The following is a 14,280-nucleotide window of genomic DNA, read 5'->3' as shown; positions in this document are numbered from 1 at the left end:
TGAACAGAAGATCCCGAGCGGTTCGGACTCTTGGGAAGCACTGTGCTGTGACTGCGGGTGTGAAAAGTGCCTCTCTGTGACATGGAACACAGTGACCAAGGGGACAAGGGCAGAGCTCACCTCCAGCTCCTTCGCCTTCTGCGTTTCACGGGCTGCATGTCCCTCCTTGCTCTCCCCCTCCAGTTTGGGGCTGACACTCTTCCCCTTGGGCGCTGCGACAGATGGCTCCACAGCAGCTTTGGGCAGCGGCTTCTCCTCTGCTAGCACCAGTGGCTTCTTCTCCGGAGCAGGGCTGGGGGCCCTGCTCTGTTCGGGTGCCCTTAGGCTCCTGGCAGGGGAAGGCTGCCGTTCGGGAGGTGCCACCGGCTCGGCAGGGACCGGTGCCCGCTGGCTGGCTGCTGTCGGCTGGTGCCGAGGGGAGCCGCTCACAGGTTGCTTTGGCGCAGGCAGCGGCATCGGGGCAGGGTCTGCCAGGCTCCCTTCCAGCAGCCTCTGGGTTTGGCAGTTCAGACACAGCCATTCGTTTTTCTGCAGGACACGGAAAGGAAGCATCATGTTAGAAATCGGTGCCAACGGGGCCTCCCTTTCTCCGATGCCCAGCAGAGATGGGCATCACGGTGAGCCCTGGGATGGCAAGGTTCTGTGCTGGCTCTGGCCCCATCACCAGCAAGAGCACGGATCTCAGCAGTCAGTACGCCATGGGGCTGTGCCTCACTATGCACTGATGACCATCAGAATGTTCCATTCCTCCCATCTTGCCTTAGGGTGAAAAGTCCTAATTGCGGTTTGTGACAACACAAAAATCATTCTTGCTTTTTATGCCCCCTTCTTATCATCCTGGAGGAGTTTTAATGAGGAAGACTAGATCTCTTGCAGACTACACCAAAACACCTTCAGCATCTATTCGAGGGGGAACGAGCCCAGTGTGAACCTGCCTTTGGCTCCAGGTGTGCTGCCTGTGGGCTGGGGTGTTTGGCCCTGCCTGCTCTGTGAATAAGCAGCTGAAAAGTCCACTGGAAATGGGGAGATGCAGCTTACTGGGCTGCTGTGCGACTGACCGCACATCAAAGCAATGCATTGGGCATCAGTAGGAATGCATTGGGCATCAAAACAATGCACTGGGCATCAAAGCAATGCATAGGGTATCAAAGAAATACACTGGGCATCTATAAGAATGCACTGGGCATCAGAGCAATACATTGAGAATCAAAGCAATGCATAGGGCATCAAAGAAATGTACCAGGCACTGAAAACAACAGCATGGGGGAAGGCCCAACCAAGACAATCCAGGAGGACAGGTTTGGGACCCCAAGGGGACCCCAGGTTTAGGTCAGACAAACCATGGTGCAAATGCCAGCACATCACAACCCAAGTGCCCGCACTGCTGGTGGGTCCCAGCTTCTTGCTGCAGTTTGTTTTCCTTGCTACAATAGAGGCCTAGCAGCATAACCATAATGCTCGGGGATCTTTTTTTTCTAGGTTATCAGAAAGTACTGGCTACACGAGTATGCAAAGAAAAAACTTCCCAAAGATATCACCCCAAGTACACGCTGTGCGGAAAAGAACAAGGCAATCTCATTGAGCGAGGCTCTCAGCAAGAGCCTTCATTTCATGACCTGGAAAAAACAGCGTGCAGCTGGGGCTGTAAGAGAGCCTGCAGGGAGAGGCAGAAGCCCTGCTCAGGGCTCACAAGCACTCTCCCACTCCGAGTCCTCAAAGGGCTATTTTTACCCTCACAGGAATGTCCAGGAATAGGGCCCTGACGTTTGCTTCACTTTTGATGTTTCATCATTTTAAATGTTCTCTCTTTTCTCGGCTCACAGCCATCTCTCCCCATTCCCCAGGTAAGCCTTTCCCCCTCCCCACAGCCCCCTCTCCTCCGCCCGCCCTATGCAGGAGCATCTTCAGAAAGCATCAGGGTTGCACAGGGCCATAAAAGAAACCCTTCAGCACGGTAATATTTAATTACTGCTTAATCAAAGAGAAAGTCTAATTAAGGGGCAAGTGCAGCCTATTGTATCCTAATGATTGCATTTGTCTTCTTTTATTTCGGAGCTAGCTCTCATCATGTTGCCTCTGAATCAGATCTCCTTGCCACGCTCTGCTCTATAATTATTTCAGGCGGCAGAAGAAAATGTAATTGTGTGACACAAATTGAATCCCTTCCTCACAGAGACGCGCAGCCCTGCGTTTTTCTTCCAGGAATCCCATTTTCTTTGCGGAGCTGCTCACGTGGAGGGGCAGGGAGGGCAGGTGTGATGGGGATGGCACAGCTGCTTGGCCCCTTTTGGGGCGATGCAGGCCATGGGGAATGGGGAGCTTAGGGAAGGGTCAGGTCCCACCTGGGGTGGTGCCTTCGTGCCATGGGCTCTGGTCAGCATACTGCAGGGATAGCCACGATGGCAGCCCCTGCACATCCAAAGCTCAGCCTCCAAACCCAGTGCCTCGTTGGCTCGGGGCTGCCCAGGCAGAGCAGCGGGTGCTGTGTGAGGACAGAGGTTTGGGTGGAGGTTAGGAAAGGCCCTTTGGTGGCAGTGGTGCCGCCCCAGGTTGCTCACCAGGTCTGAGCTGGACGGAGCCTGGCTGCCCTGTCCCTGTACCGATGGCCACCCTGCACTGGGGACCCCACAAGCGCTTCCCCAAGGGCAGGGGGCATGCAGCAGGGTGAAGCTTATGGGACCCCCAAGATCAGCTGAGCATGAACCCTGCCACAGGAACAGGGGGGCTCATGGGGCCCCACACCTCCTCAGCTGCCACCAGCTTTGCGCAGCTGCGATGGCTCAGCTCTGCAGGGCCACACTGAGAACCAGAGAAAGGAACGCTCTCCATTAAAAATAGCCCTGCCAGGAAGATTGCAGAGCCACGCTGAGCTGCCTGTCCCCAGCAGCGAGCAGGGAGGCTATGGCACAGGGAGGGGGCTGCAGCTGGCTGGGCTCAGCCTCTGCTCCGGGTGAGATGTGCCAGCCGGACTGGGGCACCTCTGCCGTTCCTCCTCACCGACTGGGCAGTGATTGCAGCTCCCACGGCCCCTCTTTAGGCTGAGGGGCCCATTTACCCCTTGGGGCTGGCAGCCGCTGGCGGCTGGCCAGAGCTGCGCTCGCCAACCCCTGACGGGCTTTACCAGGCAATTGTTTTAATTTACTAATGGGCAACGACAAAACGGTAATTAAGGACAATAGAAGCCTTCCTGCATCATTTTGGTCATCGCCACCGCTTGGCAACTTAATTAACTGCTGAGTCCCCCAGCGCCGCCGGGTTACGTTCCATCGCGAGCTCCGGCAGCTGTGCCAACACAGCCAGCCCTGGCATAGCCCAGCGCTGCCCACAGAGCCCCTCCTGCACCTCATCTCGGAGCTCTGCTGTTATTTGTGCTCCTCAGCATTATTTTACACATTCCAAGTGATAGATATTAAAATACCGGCACGGAGGCTGCACGAAATCAGATAAGCGGCGCGAGGTATAAGTATCCTATAAGCCAGATCTCATCTCCCAGCATTACACACAGAGAATATCCCACGAATATTTCATTTATTTGCTGACAAGCCCTGCGCAGGGCTCATTGTGATGACAGATGGGTGCCTGGGAAATATGGAAAACACTTCTGCTATCTGAATCAAGATCCAAATTAGCAGCAAGAGCCTTGCAGAATGGCTTCTCGAGCCCTGCTCCATCTCAAGGATCTTTCTCCCAGCTCCTTGCACGTGAACACTGCCGTAATTCATTTCGCTCCCCGGATGCTGCTGCCCAAATGCCAGCTAATGCTTCTTCCCTTGGTTTCAGCTCATTGACACAGCTGAATTCTCCAGAGCAATCCCTCCATGGGCTGCATGTGATGCCCCTCCATGTGTGCCAATGAGTGCTTCCTCGGGTGGGAACCAGTGGAAAGGATGAGCCCAGCATGCACTGTGGTCCAAGCACCTGCAGGGGCTGCGTGTGTACCATCCCTGCCCAGCACTTCCCCCTGTTTAGGGTTGGTTCACGCGGTGAGCAATCGAGTGGGCAATACTCCATTTTTGGGGATAGCAGATGAGTCCAATATCTCTAATTTAAATAATACAGCTTGGGATTTCCTTCATCTTGTTCCAAGTGCTGCCTTCTCAACCAGAAGCCCCACAAGGGCTTGGAACCAGATGCTCTTCAAGGTCCCCTCCAACCCAAGCCATTCTATAGGGCAAGTTTTGGCCCAGTTGCCAATCTCCCAGTGTTTCTCTGAGGAGGAGGCAGGATGCCCTGCTTCCCAGCTGCATTGTGCCCCATGCACAGAGCAAACACAGCAGCACGAAACCACGGGCACCGCTGTCTGCGCGTCCCTTGGCAGAGTCTATTCTACACTAATTGGCTTCATTAATGTGAACCGGGTGAGCATCAGTGCCACCACAGCTCACAGATTAGCTCAGCCAAAAACCACTGATGTGGTTTTCATCACTAAACAGAGCATTTGACTGCACAGTGGAGCAATGCTCCCCGGCACTGTCATGTCGGCACCCATCCCCAGAGCCCTCCCAGGCAGGGGGCATACAGTCCCTGCCCGGCTCTTCTCCAGCCGCGGTGATGTAGCATCACACTTGGCACAGCAATAATGTGATTAAGAGCGGCATGGGGTAATCTCCCTGCAATCACACCTTGATGCAGCTTCTCCTCCCCAGGGAAAAATCATGGGTGGGGATTTTCCTTCCCCGTTTCTGCCCCTACGCCGCACCCGCTGGGCAGTGGCAGAGTGGGCCAGCAGAGCTGAGCAGCCCTCGCCGTGCCCGGCAGCACTGGACCGCAGCCACCGCCACACACCGCACTGACCAGCAAGGGATTAATGCAGCTGAAAGCCTTTGGCTGATGAGTAATAGCTGCACTCCCTTCGCCTTCCTTCGAGGAACGAGCACGCCCATGCCAAGTGTGGCTTACTGTGTGCCGGCACCGCGGGACGAGCCCAGCAAGCATGGCCACAACGGGAGGGACAGCAGGGAAGGGCTCTGCCAGTGCCACCTCCATCCCTTTTCAGTGTCATCCCTCCTTCTGTAACTACCTGAGCGGGAGCACCTGACTGCTAACAAGTAATTACTGCTACCATCAATTAGCACCTTATTCCCAAGGCAAAAGCCGCTTGACTCAGCATTTCAGACCCAAAAATCCAGGCCACGTAGCCTGGCAGCATCGATCTGTGCCCTTGTGCCCCTGCAGCCTGGGTCTTTGCACCGTGACAACCCAACCTCGCCAACATCCACCTCAATTCTCTGCTCCCCACCCACTTTGCACCCCTTCCCAAAGCAGCTCAGCTCCCTGTGCCAGCAAGCGCCTTCTGCATTTTCCGTGTTAAAAATCTTCTCGAGTCTCAAGAACGTGTTTCTAAGTTAAAAGATTTAAACTATTTTCCAATCAAGTGAGAGTATTTCCAAACGAGACGGGTTCCAAGTTCTGGGTGCTGCGTGGGCTGTGTGAAGGGGCTGCTAAAAACGGGTACACAGCTGTCTAAAATTTTGAAACCGGTGCTTTTGGGGAATATATATAGCCAGCCCTCCCCACTCAACATATTTCCTTCCAGTTCATTAGATTAAAAACACAACAACAACAAAAAACAAACAACCAAACAGCCTCAGTCAGATATTGAGTTAATTTTGATGCTCTTGGCTCATCTAGAAGCCCCAGGACACATCCCAGGGCTGCGAACGAGCATCCTTCTCCCCTGGGAAGGGTCCATTTGATGACACTGCTGCGGTAACACGCACATGCAGCAGTGCAAACAGCTGCTGCAGAAATAACATCTGCACGGTGCGGGGAGGCAGGGCAGCCCGGGGACAGCCGAACTCTCATGATGGAGCTGGGAGCAGAAAAGCCGTCTGCCAGCATGGCCAAGGGTGGTGGAGGTGGATGCAAGAAGGTTTGTGTCTCTACGCAGTGGGAGAAACCAAATGTGCAGCCTGGTGCTGTGCGTGGCTCTGGACAGCAGCAGGGCAGCGCCATGGGCACGGCTCAGCACCTTTCGGAACAGCCAGAAAAACACAGTGCCACAAAAGAGTAAGAAAATTATGAGGAATGAGAGCAAGGCTGAGATGCTGAAAGCACTTTTTTCCTCTCTTTTCACTAAGCCTTACTATGTCCTCCTTTTTTTTTTTTTTTTTTTTATCTTGGAGAAAGAGCTAAATTAACTCCCAGCTCAGTTCCGAGAGAATGAATCCAAAAGGATGAAGAATTAAGGAGATTTTCTGTTCACAATAAAACACAGCCAACGGCATTAAATCAGAAGAGGGCCTGGTCTGTTTTTCAAAGATTAGCAATGGCTGTCCCACGGAAGACAAGTTTGTATTTTGCTCTTTTCCTCTACCCTGATGTTTCTGGAGCTGCATGGGTCATCTGTAGACCAGCCTCTGTGAAGGCCCTGTGAAACAGAAAGCCCCCAGAGCACTGGGGATTGCCATGCAGATGCACAGCGCTCATTCCTGGGGAAGTTTTCCTGGTGCTGGTGGCTGGAGCTGGCACTGCATGGCCATGGAGGAGGAGCACGGGGAGCTGAGCACAGCCAGCAGGAGCAGGGGAGCTCACAATAGGAGGATAGGAGGAGAACCACTGCCTTCAACAGATAAAGGCTGAAGAGAGGAAAGAAAAAAAAGCCAAAATATGATCCCTGATATGCAGGTAGAAGATAGCCCATGAAGTCCGCTGGGATACAGGCAGAGCAGAGTGCCACAGGCATGAGATGAAGGATGATCATGTATACGAGGCTAACAGCTGCTGGAGAGGCAGAAATGTATCATGCTGACTGCTCTGGGCAGGGGGGATGCAGAGGTGCTCCAAAGCTCTCCCATTGAGTGAGCTAAATGCAAAGTACCCTGCTCTGACACATGCCGAATCACAGTCTTTGGGGCTGGAAAAGGCCTTCAGGATCAGCAAGTGCAACCATCTGCCTGACCTACCTGACCTACAAGCCCTGCCACCAAACCACGTCCCTTAGTGCCACGCTCACACATCCCTTCAATACCCACAAGGGATCAGGACTGCACCAATGCCCTCAGCCACTGCCAATGCTTGGCCATCCTCCGTGTGATGAAATTCTCCCTAATATCCCACCTAAACCTCCCCTGGTGCATCTTGAGACCACCTTCTGCCACCCTTTGCTGCCCCTTGCTGGAGCTCACTGCAGACCAGCCCACAATGAGCACTGTGAGCCATGCAGAAGTAAGGATGTGCTACCGCCCCGTTGATGCCAGTGCTGCCAGAGCTGCTCTCATCCCCTCAGCAAGTCTTGAGCTACAAGTTGAGACACTGAAACCCAGCACAGAGGGGGGAATTTATCCCATCCCCATTAACAGAGCGGTAATATATTGTTCATTTCTGTTCAAATCGATCTGAGCGCGCATTGTAATTTACTCTGCAAAGTAGCACTCCTTAACCAGATTTATCAGCCTGCCAGGCAGCCTTATCTTTAACAGCCCACATTATCAGGATGTATTTCTCAGCCAAGGTTAACAGTAGCGGGAGGATCTCCACACACTGTCTGCATACCAATAATTCTGCAAGAATGCCCAGGCATTGGGCACCATGGAGCCCTGCTCACAGCTCCCATCAGGGCATGGGCACAGCACTGGTGGGATATGCTTTCATGGCCACACTGCTGCTGCACACATATGTCACCATGCATAAGCGTGATGAAGAAACCACACCTCTCTGAACCCGGATGGGGGAGATTTCAAGTCTGCAGCCAAATAATGCCTGCAAATAGAAACCTAGCAAAACTGCAGAAAAGAAATACAGTATTCTAATCTTTTTTTTTTTTTTCCCCCACTAGACAGGAGGATAAAAGTCCTTAAAAAAAAAAAAAGAGAGAGAGAGAGAAATCTTATTTAATCAAAACCTTGGTTTTTCGCAGGCACTCGTGGTGACTAAAACACCCAGCCACCCATCGAGCAATTTTCTGTCTCTGATAAAAGCTGATTCCAGCTGTTTGATTGCCCTCCTCTGAGCTGCGCAGGGCCCCACATATGCCAGGCAGCAGCCATTCACTTGCAAACCAGACAAAAACCTGCATCCTGCCTTGCAGACCCCAAACTTTGCAGACCCTTTCTTTGGGTTTGAGCCTCTTTCATGACCACGATGACCACGAGCACCTTCGAAGCACGCTGGGGAACTGTCTGTTCCGTGGCCCAGAAGCTGAGGACATCACAAGCCAAATACAAGGTCAGGTTGCCCAGGGCTCCATCCAAGCCTCGAATGCTTCCAGGGATGGGGCACCCATCACCTCTCCAGACAACCTGTCCCAGCTCCTCAGCGTCCTTTGAATAAGACACTTCTCCCTCACATCTTGCACAGATCTCCTCTCTTTTGGTTTAAAGCTGTTCCCCCTTGTCCTCTCACTATGATACCACACAAAAAGTCAGTTCTCCTCCTGCTTATACGCTCACTTCAAGCACTGCAAGGCCACCATGAAGTCTCCCCAGAGCCTTCTCTTCTCCAAGCTAAACAATCCCAGTTCCCTCAACCTTTCTCCAGCTCCTGCCTTCCTTTCTTTACCTTTATCTTCTATTTCTACACACTTTTCACCCTGAAATACACCTATTCCTTGATGACTGTGAGCTTTAATTTCTGTCTGATCCCATTAAATGGCCATTTTTTCAAAAAAGCCTCTGCCCTGCTCCAAGCTTCAAGCTCACCAATCCCAATTCCAGCAGCGCAAGTAGTTTAATGAAAGGAACTACATTTATGGAATAAATCAAGTGATAAGCTTGAAAAATTAACTCTCATAATCTTCCATACTTGTGTACAGGTCAATAATCTCTCACACCAAAAGGCTCAGAAGCATTCTAGAAACGCAGATTGCTACAGCAAAGATGCATGAGCCATTTCACTCCCCACATTACGCACATCAGCACCTCTCTGTACTTGAGCCTTGCATGCTGGAAGACCCCATGGCCATGGGGGGCACACGTGGGATCCCACAAAATACCTACAGAGGGTGTCTGCAACTTGGGGGGTCCAACATATTTGTCATCATCTTCAGAACAACCTTATGTAAAGAACTTGCTTTAATTTAACTTATTAAAAAACAGGTTATTCCTTCTCATACCTAGAAATCAAGCCAGGAGCTCATCCTGAAGCATCAGAAGTGTTTGGGAACCCTCATTACCCCTGCTCTCCTGCACAGCGCAGCGTTGGTGGGCATGAAGAAGCCCAGCTGACGGCAGATGCCCAAAGCCACGGTTGTTAGTTCAGCCAAGATGAGAGAAAATGACCAGATACAGCAAAACGAAGCCAAGAAACCAAACCAAACCAAAATGGTGCTATCCACACAAAATGGTTGTTAGCACTTTTTTAACCACGTGGCCATTTTTGCTCAGTTTAACATGCTGGAACCTCTTCCTTCCCCACGTGCTCCATGCAGACAGGGCCACATGCAGGAGCTCGGCTCCCTGCAGCCACAGGAGATCTGAGCTGAGCAAACCCTTGAGGCGAGGCACCCAATGTGCTTCGGTGCTCCAGAAACCTGCTGCTCCGTGCCGGGCACGTGCCTCCGCCTCCAGCCTGCAGCAAGCCCACGTGCCTTCAAGCACTGCTGCCTGGCTCTGCTTCGCTCGCCTCTTCCTGACGCGCTATTTGCTCCCAGCAAACAGATGACTGCTGGTCACGCTTCACAGTTTCCAGCGAGTTGGGAAATTACATAAAGATGGGAATTTCTCACCACTTGCGGGTGCCGAGCCCTGCCGTGCGGCGCAATGCTGCCTGCTCACCCAGCTCCACCGTGTGCCATGGCCACAGCCCTGCTCCCATCCCTGCGCCCCAGTGGCACACGTCATCCCCTAATCAGCTCTGCAGTGAGAACGTTTGTTCCAAGCCATTGCAATCCAGTGCTCTTCTGCTTCAGCAGCACTGGGAATCGGGTGCTCTGTGCCCCACGTGTACCCTTAAAAACATTGCAGTGGAAGAAAAAAAAGAAAACAACCAAGCAAGCAAACTCCAAACCACCACAAAAGCCACAGAGCAACGCAGCTGCATAAGACCGGGCTGGGGGAAGGAGGAGCAGCAGGGAGGGAGCTGACGCTGCTCTCTCCCCTGGCTGCGTTTGTGTCTCCCTCCATCAGGATACCCGCAGTCCTGGGGGCAGCAGCTGGCCCCACACCATGGCATAAGTGGCCGAGGGAGAGGTCCTGGTGCTGTGCCCCTGCGCTGAGCTGCCTGCAGCCCCATGGGCCGCGTGGGGTTCCTGAGCACGGCACAGCGTGTCCATGGCGCGGCCTTATTTTAGTAGGCAGAGCAGATGGCGGTGGGAAGAGAGTGGTGCAGAGCAAGAGTGGGGAGGATGCTTTTGCAGTGAGATCTCAGCTCGGCTGGGGGGGTTCGCCGCGTTTTCATGGCACTGCCAGGGGGAGCGCTGAAGGCTGGGGTGGGAACTCCAGGCACGGAGAGCAAAGATGTGGGAGAAGCATGCCCCAGTTTCCAAATACCGCATCGCAGGAACAGCTGCCGTTGGCTCAGCACAGCCTCATGGCGAGGCACAAACAGAGAGACCCAAAGAATCCTCGCCAAGCGGAGGCAGAGCTCTGGGAAGGCTCCCAGCCCCGGCCAGGAGATGCCCTGGCTCTGCTGGGCTCCCCCCCTTGGGCCAACTCCAAGGCTGCCCCCCATCCCCTGCAGCCACTGGGGTGCTCAGATCCTACTGGGATGGCACAGAGGAGAGGGAACGCAGTGCTTATCGCAGCCGCACGGCGCCGATGGGAAACAGCAGCAGCTGCTCCCTTAAAGCTGCTTCTGTTCCAAGCACATGGAAAACTGTTTAAGTTGCAAAGTGTCATCGGGGGCTTTTGGAAGCAGGTTCTTAATTAGCTGAAACTATTTGCTTTTGTGGGTGAATCGCTTCCAAAAGCACCTAAGAGCTTTTAGCAGCAGGAGCACCCTCAGGAGCGAATGGCACCGCTGTGCTCTGCCCCCACAGCCAGCTCCCCCTGGACACACACGTTCTGAGACTGCATTTGGAAAGGAGTCTGCTGTTCCCTCCTCCTGCTCAGGAGGCTCCCTGGAGTTTCTGGAGCACTCGTGCATACTTTGCCAGGGGAGCAGCAGCTGCTGGGCCCGCTGCACACTGCCAACCCACCCCATCCCACTCCCACACTCACCGGGGCTTTGCTTGCAGCACGTGCCCCCTCTGGGAATTTTAATCAAGAGATGGGGAGATTTCAGGGATTCTCAGCCTGAGTGCCTCCTGTAGCTCGGCACTTGCACAGGATGAGTGCCTGCATTTTGCAAGGGTTGCATCAGAAACTGTGCTCATTGCCCATCCTGCCTGCATCTCGGTTCAACACCACGGTTACCAACTCTTGACAAAGCAGGAAGGAAGGAGTACTTGTGGATGTTCTTTTCCAACACTGCCAGCATGGCCAAAGGCCACGCAAGGGAAGGCAGCCTGCCCACAGCACTGCTCTCTGCAAGCTGCTGCCTCATGGCGCGTCCCTCGTCCAGCTCCTGGTGCCTGCCCAGGGCTGCCTGCAGCAGTGTTGGCAACACTAATAATACACATTCCATACCCTATGCGTTGACATGCTGTAGCACACGTGTTTTGCTCTGGGGACACTGGGCTGGGAGCTCGAAAATCCTTCCAGGCTGCTCACAAGCAGAGAAACTCAATAAAGATCATCCATGAAAAAGTGCAATTGCTGTGGGATCAAGTGCAAGCATCTACGTGGATGCCTCCGCTCCTAACTGCAATCCTTTCTGTTAACAGACATGCCTCCCTGCCAGCCCCTCCTAGGCTTCTGATTACTTCCTTTCAACCTCATGTACAAAATGAGACTTTATGACTCTGAACAAAGCAAAACCCGAACCCTGCCAGTGCCAGGTCCCTGGATGCAGGTGTGCCAGGGCCTGGCAGAAGGAAAAGGGGCCACGAGCGCCTGCAGGGCTCCAATATCTGCAAAGGGCTGGCACACAGCTTGCTGCACACCTGAGGGCTTCCTTTGAGAGAGCAGAAAAGCAGCACGGATAAATCACAAAGCAGTTTCCAGCATTCAGGGCTTTGCCAGCCAGCACCTGCACCCGGTCCCTGCCAGGGCTTCCTACCTCCAGTAATCAAAGGGGAAATGCTTCCCTTTCAACTCAGTGGCAAATGGCAACAAAAAGACATTTAATTAAATGTTTCCAGCCAGCTCCTGACCCGCACATCTGACAAATTACCCATGAGGCAGCCTTCAGCTCTCCCAGATTCAGGAGGGTTTGGGATAAGAGCGATTCCTATGAAGATAGGAGAGAAGGCAGGCAGGGCAGCAGCCCTCTGGCAGCCCACATGGGCAGCTGGCACAGCAGCAGAGCACTGCAGCCTTGGCAGGAATGCACGTCCCTGCTACGAGCTCACAGAGGAGGAGGAAGCCAGCACTGGTGCACCCCCAGGCCATCCAGCACAGGCTTCTTCCAGCTCTGGGTCCCAGTGAAGTCCAACACATGCACATCCCAAGCAGCAATCCCATCATCAATCACTGGTCCCTTCCCTCCCCATCCTTTGATTCCAGGGGTCTCTGCAGGATATGGCTGCACAGAGCTGCTGGGCTCGTGAGGAGAAACAGGGCTGGCTGGGAGGTGGATGGGCACCGAGAGAGAAAGCGCAGGATCTGCTGCCACGGCTGGAAAACCGCAACTTCTCTGCAGTCCCCAACCCGAGCAGAAGCACAGGGCTACAAAGCCAATTAAACGCTCGATTAAGTGTCCCAACGTGTTCCCACACAAAGCAACAACGTGGCACGTCAAAAAAAATTAAAAGAAAAAAAAAAAAAAAAAAAGATAAAGAAATGAGGAAGTGCCAGGTTGTGTAATGGCCTGAGAGCACATCAGGATAATCTGTGCCTGCTCCCAGGGGATGGCAGCAGGAACAGCCAAATCCCCACACCACCTCAGCATGAATCGCCGCCTCCCACTGCCTGCTGAGCTCTGCCCGGGGTGGGGTGAAGGGGAGATGATGGATCCCTGGGGCACAGCCTGCTGGGGGGCTCTGAGCACTGATGGAGCTATGGGTGACACTGCAGGGTGTGGGACCAGATGGCCCTTAGGGGTCCCTTCCAACTCAGACACTATGATTCTGTGATATGGAATGCTGCTGACCCATGGGAGCACCAACACTCCAAGCCTGGCCCTACACTTTCATGCTTCCACTCAAAGCAAACCCCATGCAGGGTGCTACTGCCCCGTGGCACAGAGCTGGGTGACAACACAGGGCAGCAGGGCACACCTCCCTGGGATGCAGCACAGGGCAGGTGGCAGCACCACGAGAAACAACAGAGCTACAGATTCAAGAAAGGCACAGGCTGAGATGGTTTTCTAAGCAGCCACAAGCTGGCAGTGGGTCCAACAAGGAGCTCAGCATCTGCACTGGTCCTGGAAGCCCCAAAGCACAGCCAGCAGAAGATGGGTCTACAGGAGGGCTCCCCAGGAGTGGTTCTGCAGGAGAAGCAGTAGCAAGGTGCATTTTGGGACCCCACTCTTCATTCAACTGGATGTAACTCAGACCCAGCCCCATGCTTTCCCATAGGGTTTGGGCAGCAGGCTCCAGGCACTCGGGTTAATCACAGCACATTAAGCGGCAGAGAAAACTCCTGAGTCACAACAAGCTGTTAATTACCCATCTGTAAAGGGATTTGCAGGCTCAGATGGGCAAAGCCGACTTCCATGGTGCGCTGTGGAGGTGGCTCTCTCATTGTGACTCCAGCTCAGATGCTGTCCTACAGCAAGCTCCCAGCCCCACAATAACATCCGGGAGGACAAAATTTGGATGTGGTGCTTGGAGCCTAAATGCAAACTCCTGTTGGATCTGGGTGCTGTGCAGTGGGGACACGAGTCCATGGGAGGAACCCCTACGACACCTACTGGGGGTCACAGCCTGGTGCTCAGGGAGCAGCCTTCAGCAAAACCTGCTGCAGCTCCTGTTTCAGGCTGCTTAATTAGGCAAAGGGGCATCGTGCCATGCTCCTTTAGTAACACAACATGCACAGCTCGTTTGTTCCTTAATACAAAACCACTGGAGTCAATTGGGGTCAGCTGGGCGACCAGGAACGCGCCGCACGGCATGGGGCCACTGCGCTCCAAGGAAGCCCTTGCCAGATCACTCAGGATGGCAATGGCCTCACAGCCTGCCTGCCTGCCATGGAAACCTGCTCCTACCTGCACAGCACTGGGCTGGGGGAGCTCGGGAGCTCCTCAACACGCCGGATCCGACGTGGTGGGAAGAGCACCAGGAGCTGCTGGCAGGAGCTGTGCTCCTGGAGGAGGTGTGACGAGGTGGGAAGCGGCTCCAGGCACCTGCAGTTCTGACAGTTC

The 14,280-nt window shown here is 53.8% G+C and overlaps 1 protein-coding gene across 1 annotated transcript in view; it reads right to left on the bottom strand.

Annotated features, from left to right (window-relative positions):
- The window catches only part of BSN (bassoon presynaptic cytomatrix protein), a 53,578-nt gene that overhangs the window by 11,193 nt on the left and 28,105 nt on the right, over window positions 1-14,280 (bottom strand). Inside the window, exon 4 of the mRNA XM_042885433.1 lies at window positions 121-528. Within this exon, the coding sequence (XP_042741367.1) occupies window positions 121-528 (408 nt within the window). The remainder of the gene's footprint in view (window positions 1-120; window positions 529-14,280) is intronic.

The sequence above is a fragment of the Lagopus leucura genome, unplaced genomic scaffold (genome assembly GCF_019238085.1).
Source record: "Lagopus leucura isolate 7727_CA_CO unplaced genomic scaffold, USGS_WTPT01 Super-Scaffold_100050, whole genome shotgun sequence".
Classification (NCBI taxonomy): Eukaryota; Metazoa; Chordata; class Aves; order Galliformes; family Phasianidae; genus Lagopus; species Lagopus leucura.
Note: the sequence above shows the minus strand (reverse complement) of the source record. Positions and strands in the feature narration are given on the sequence as shown.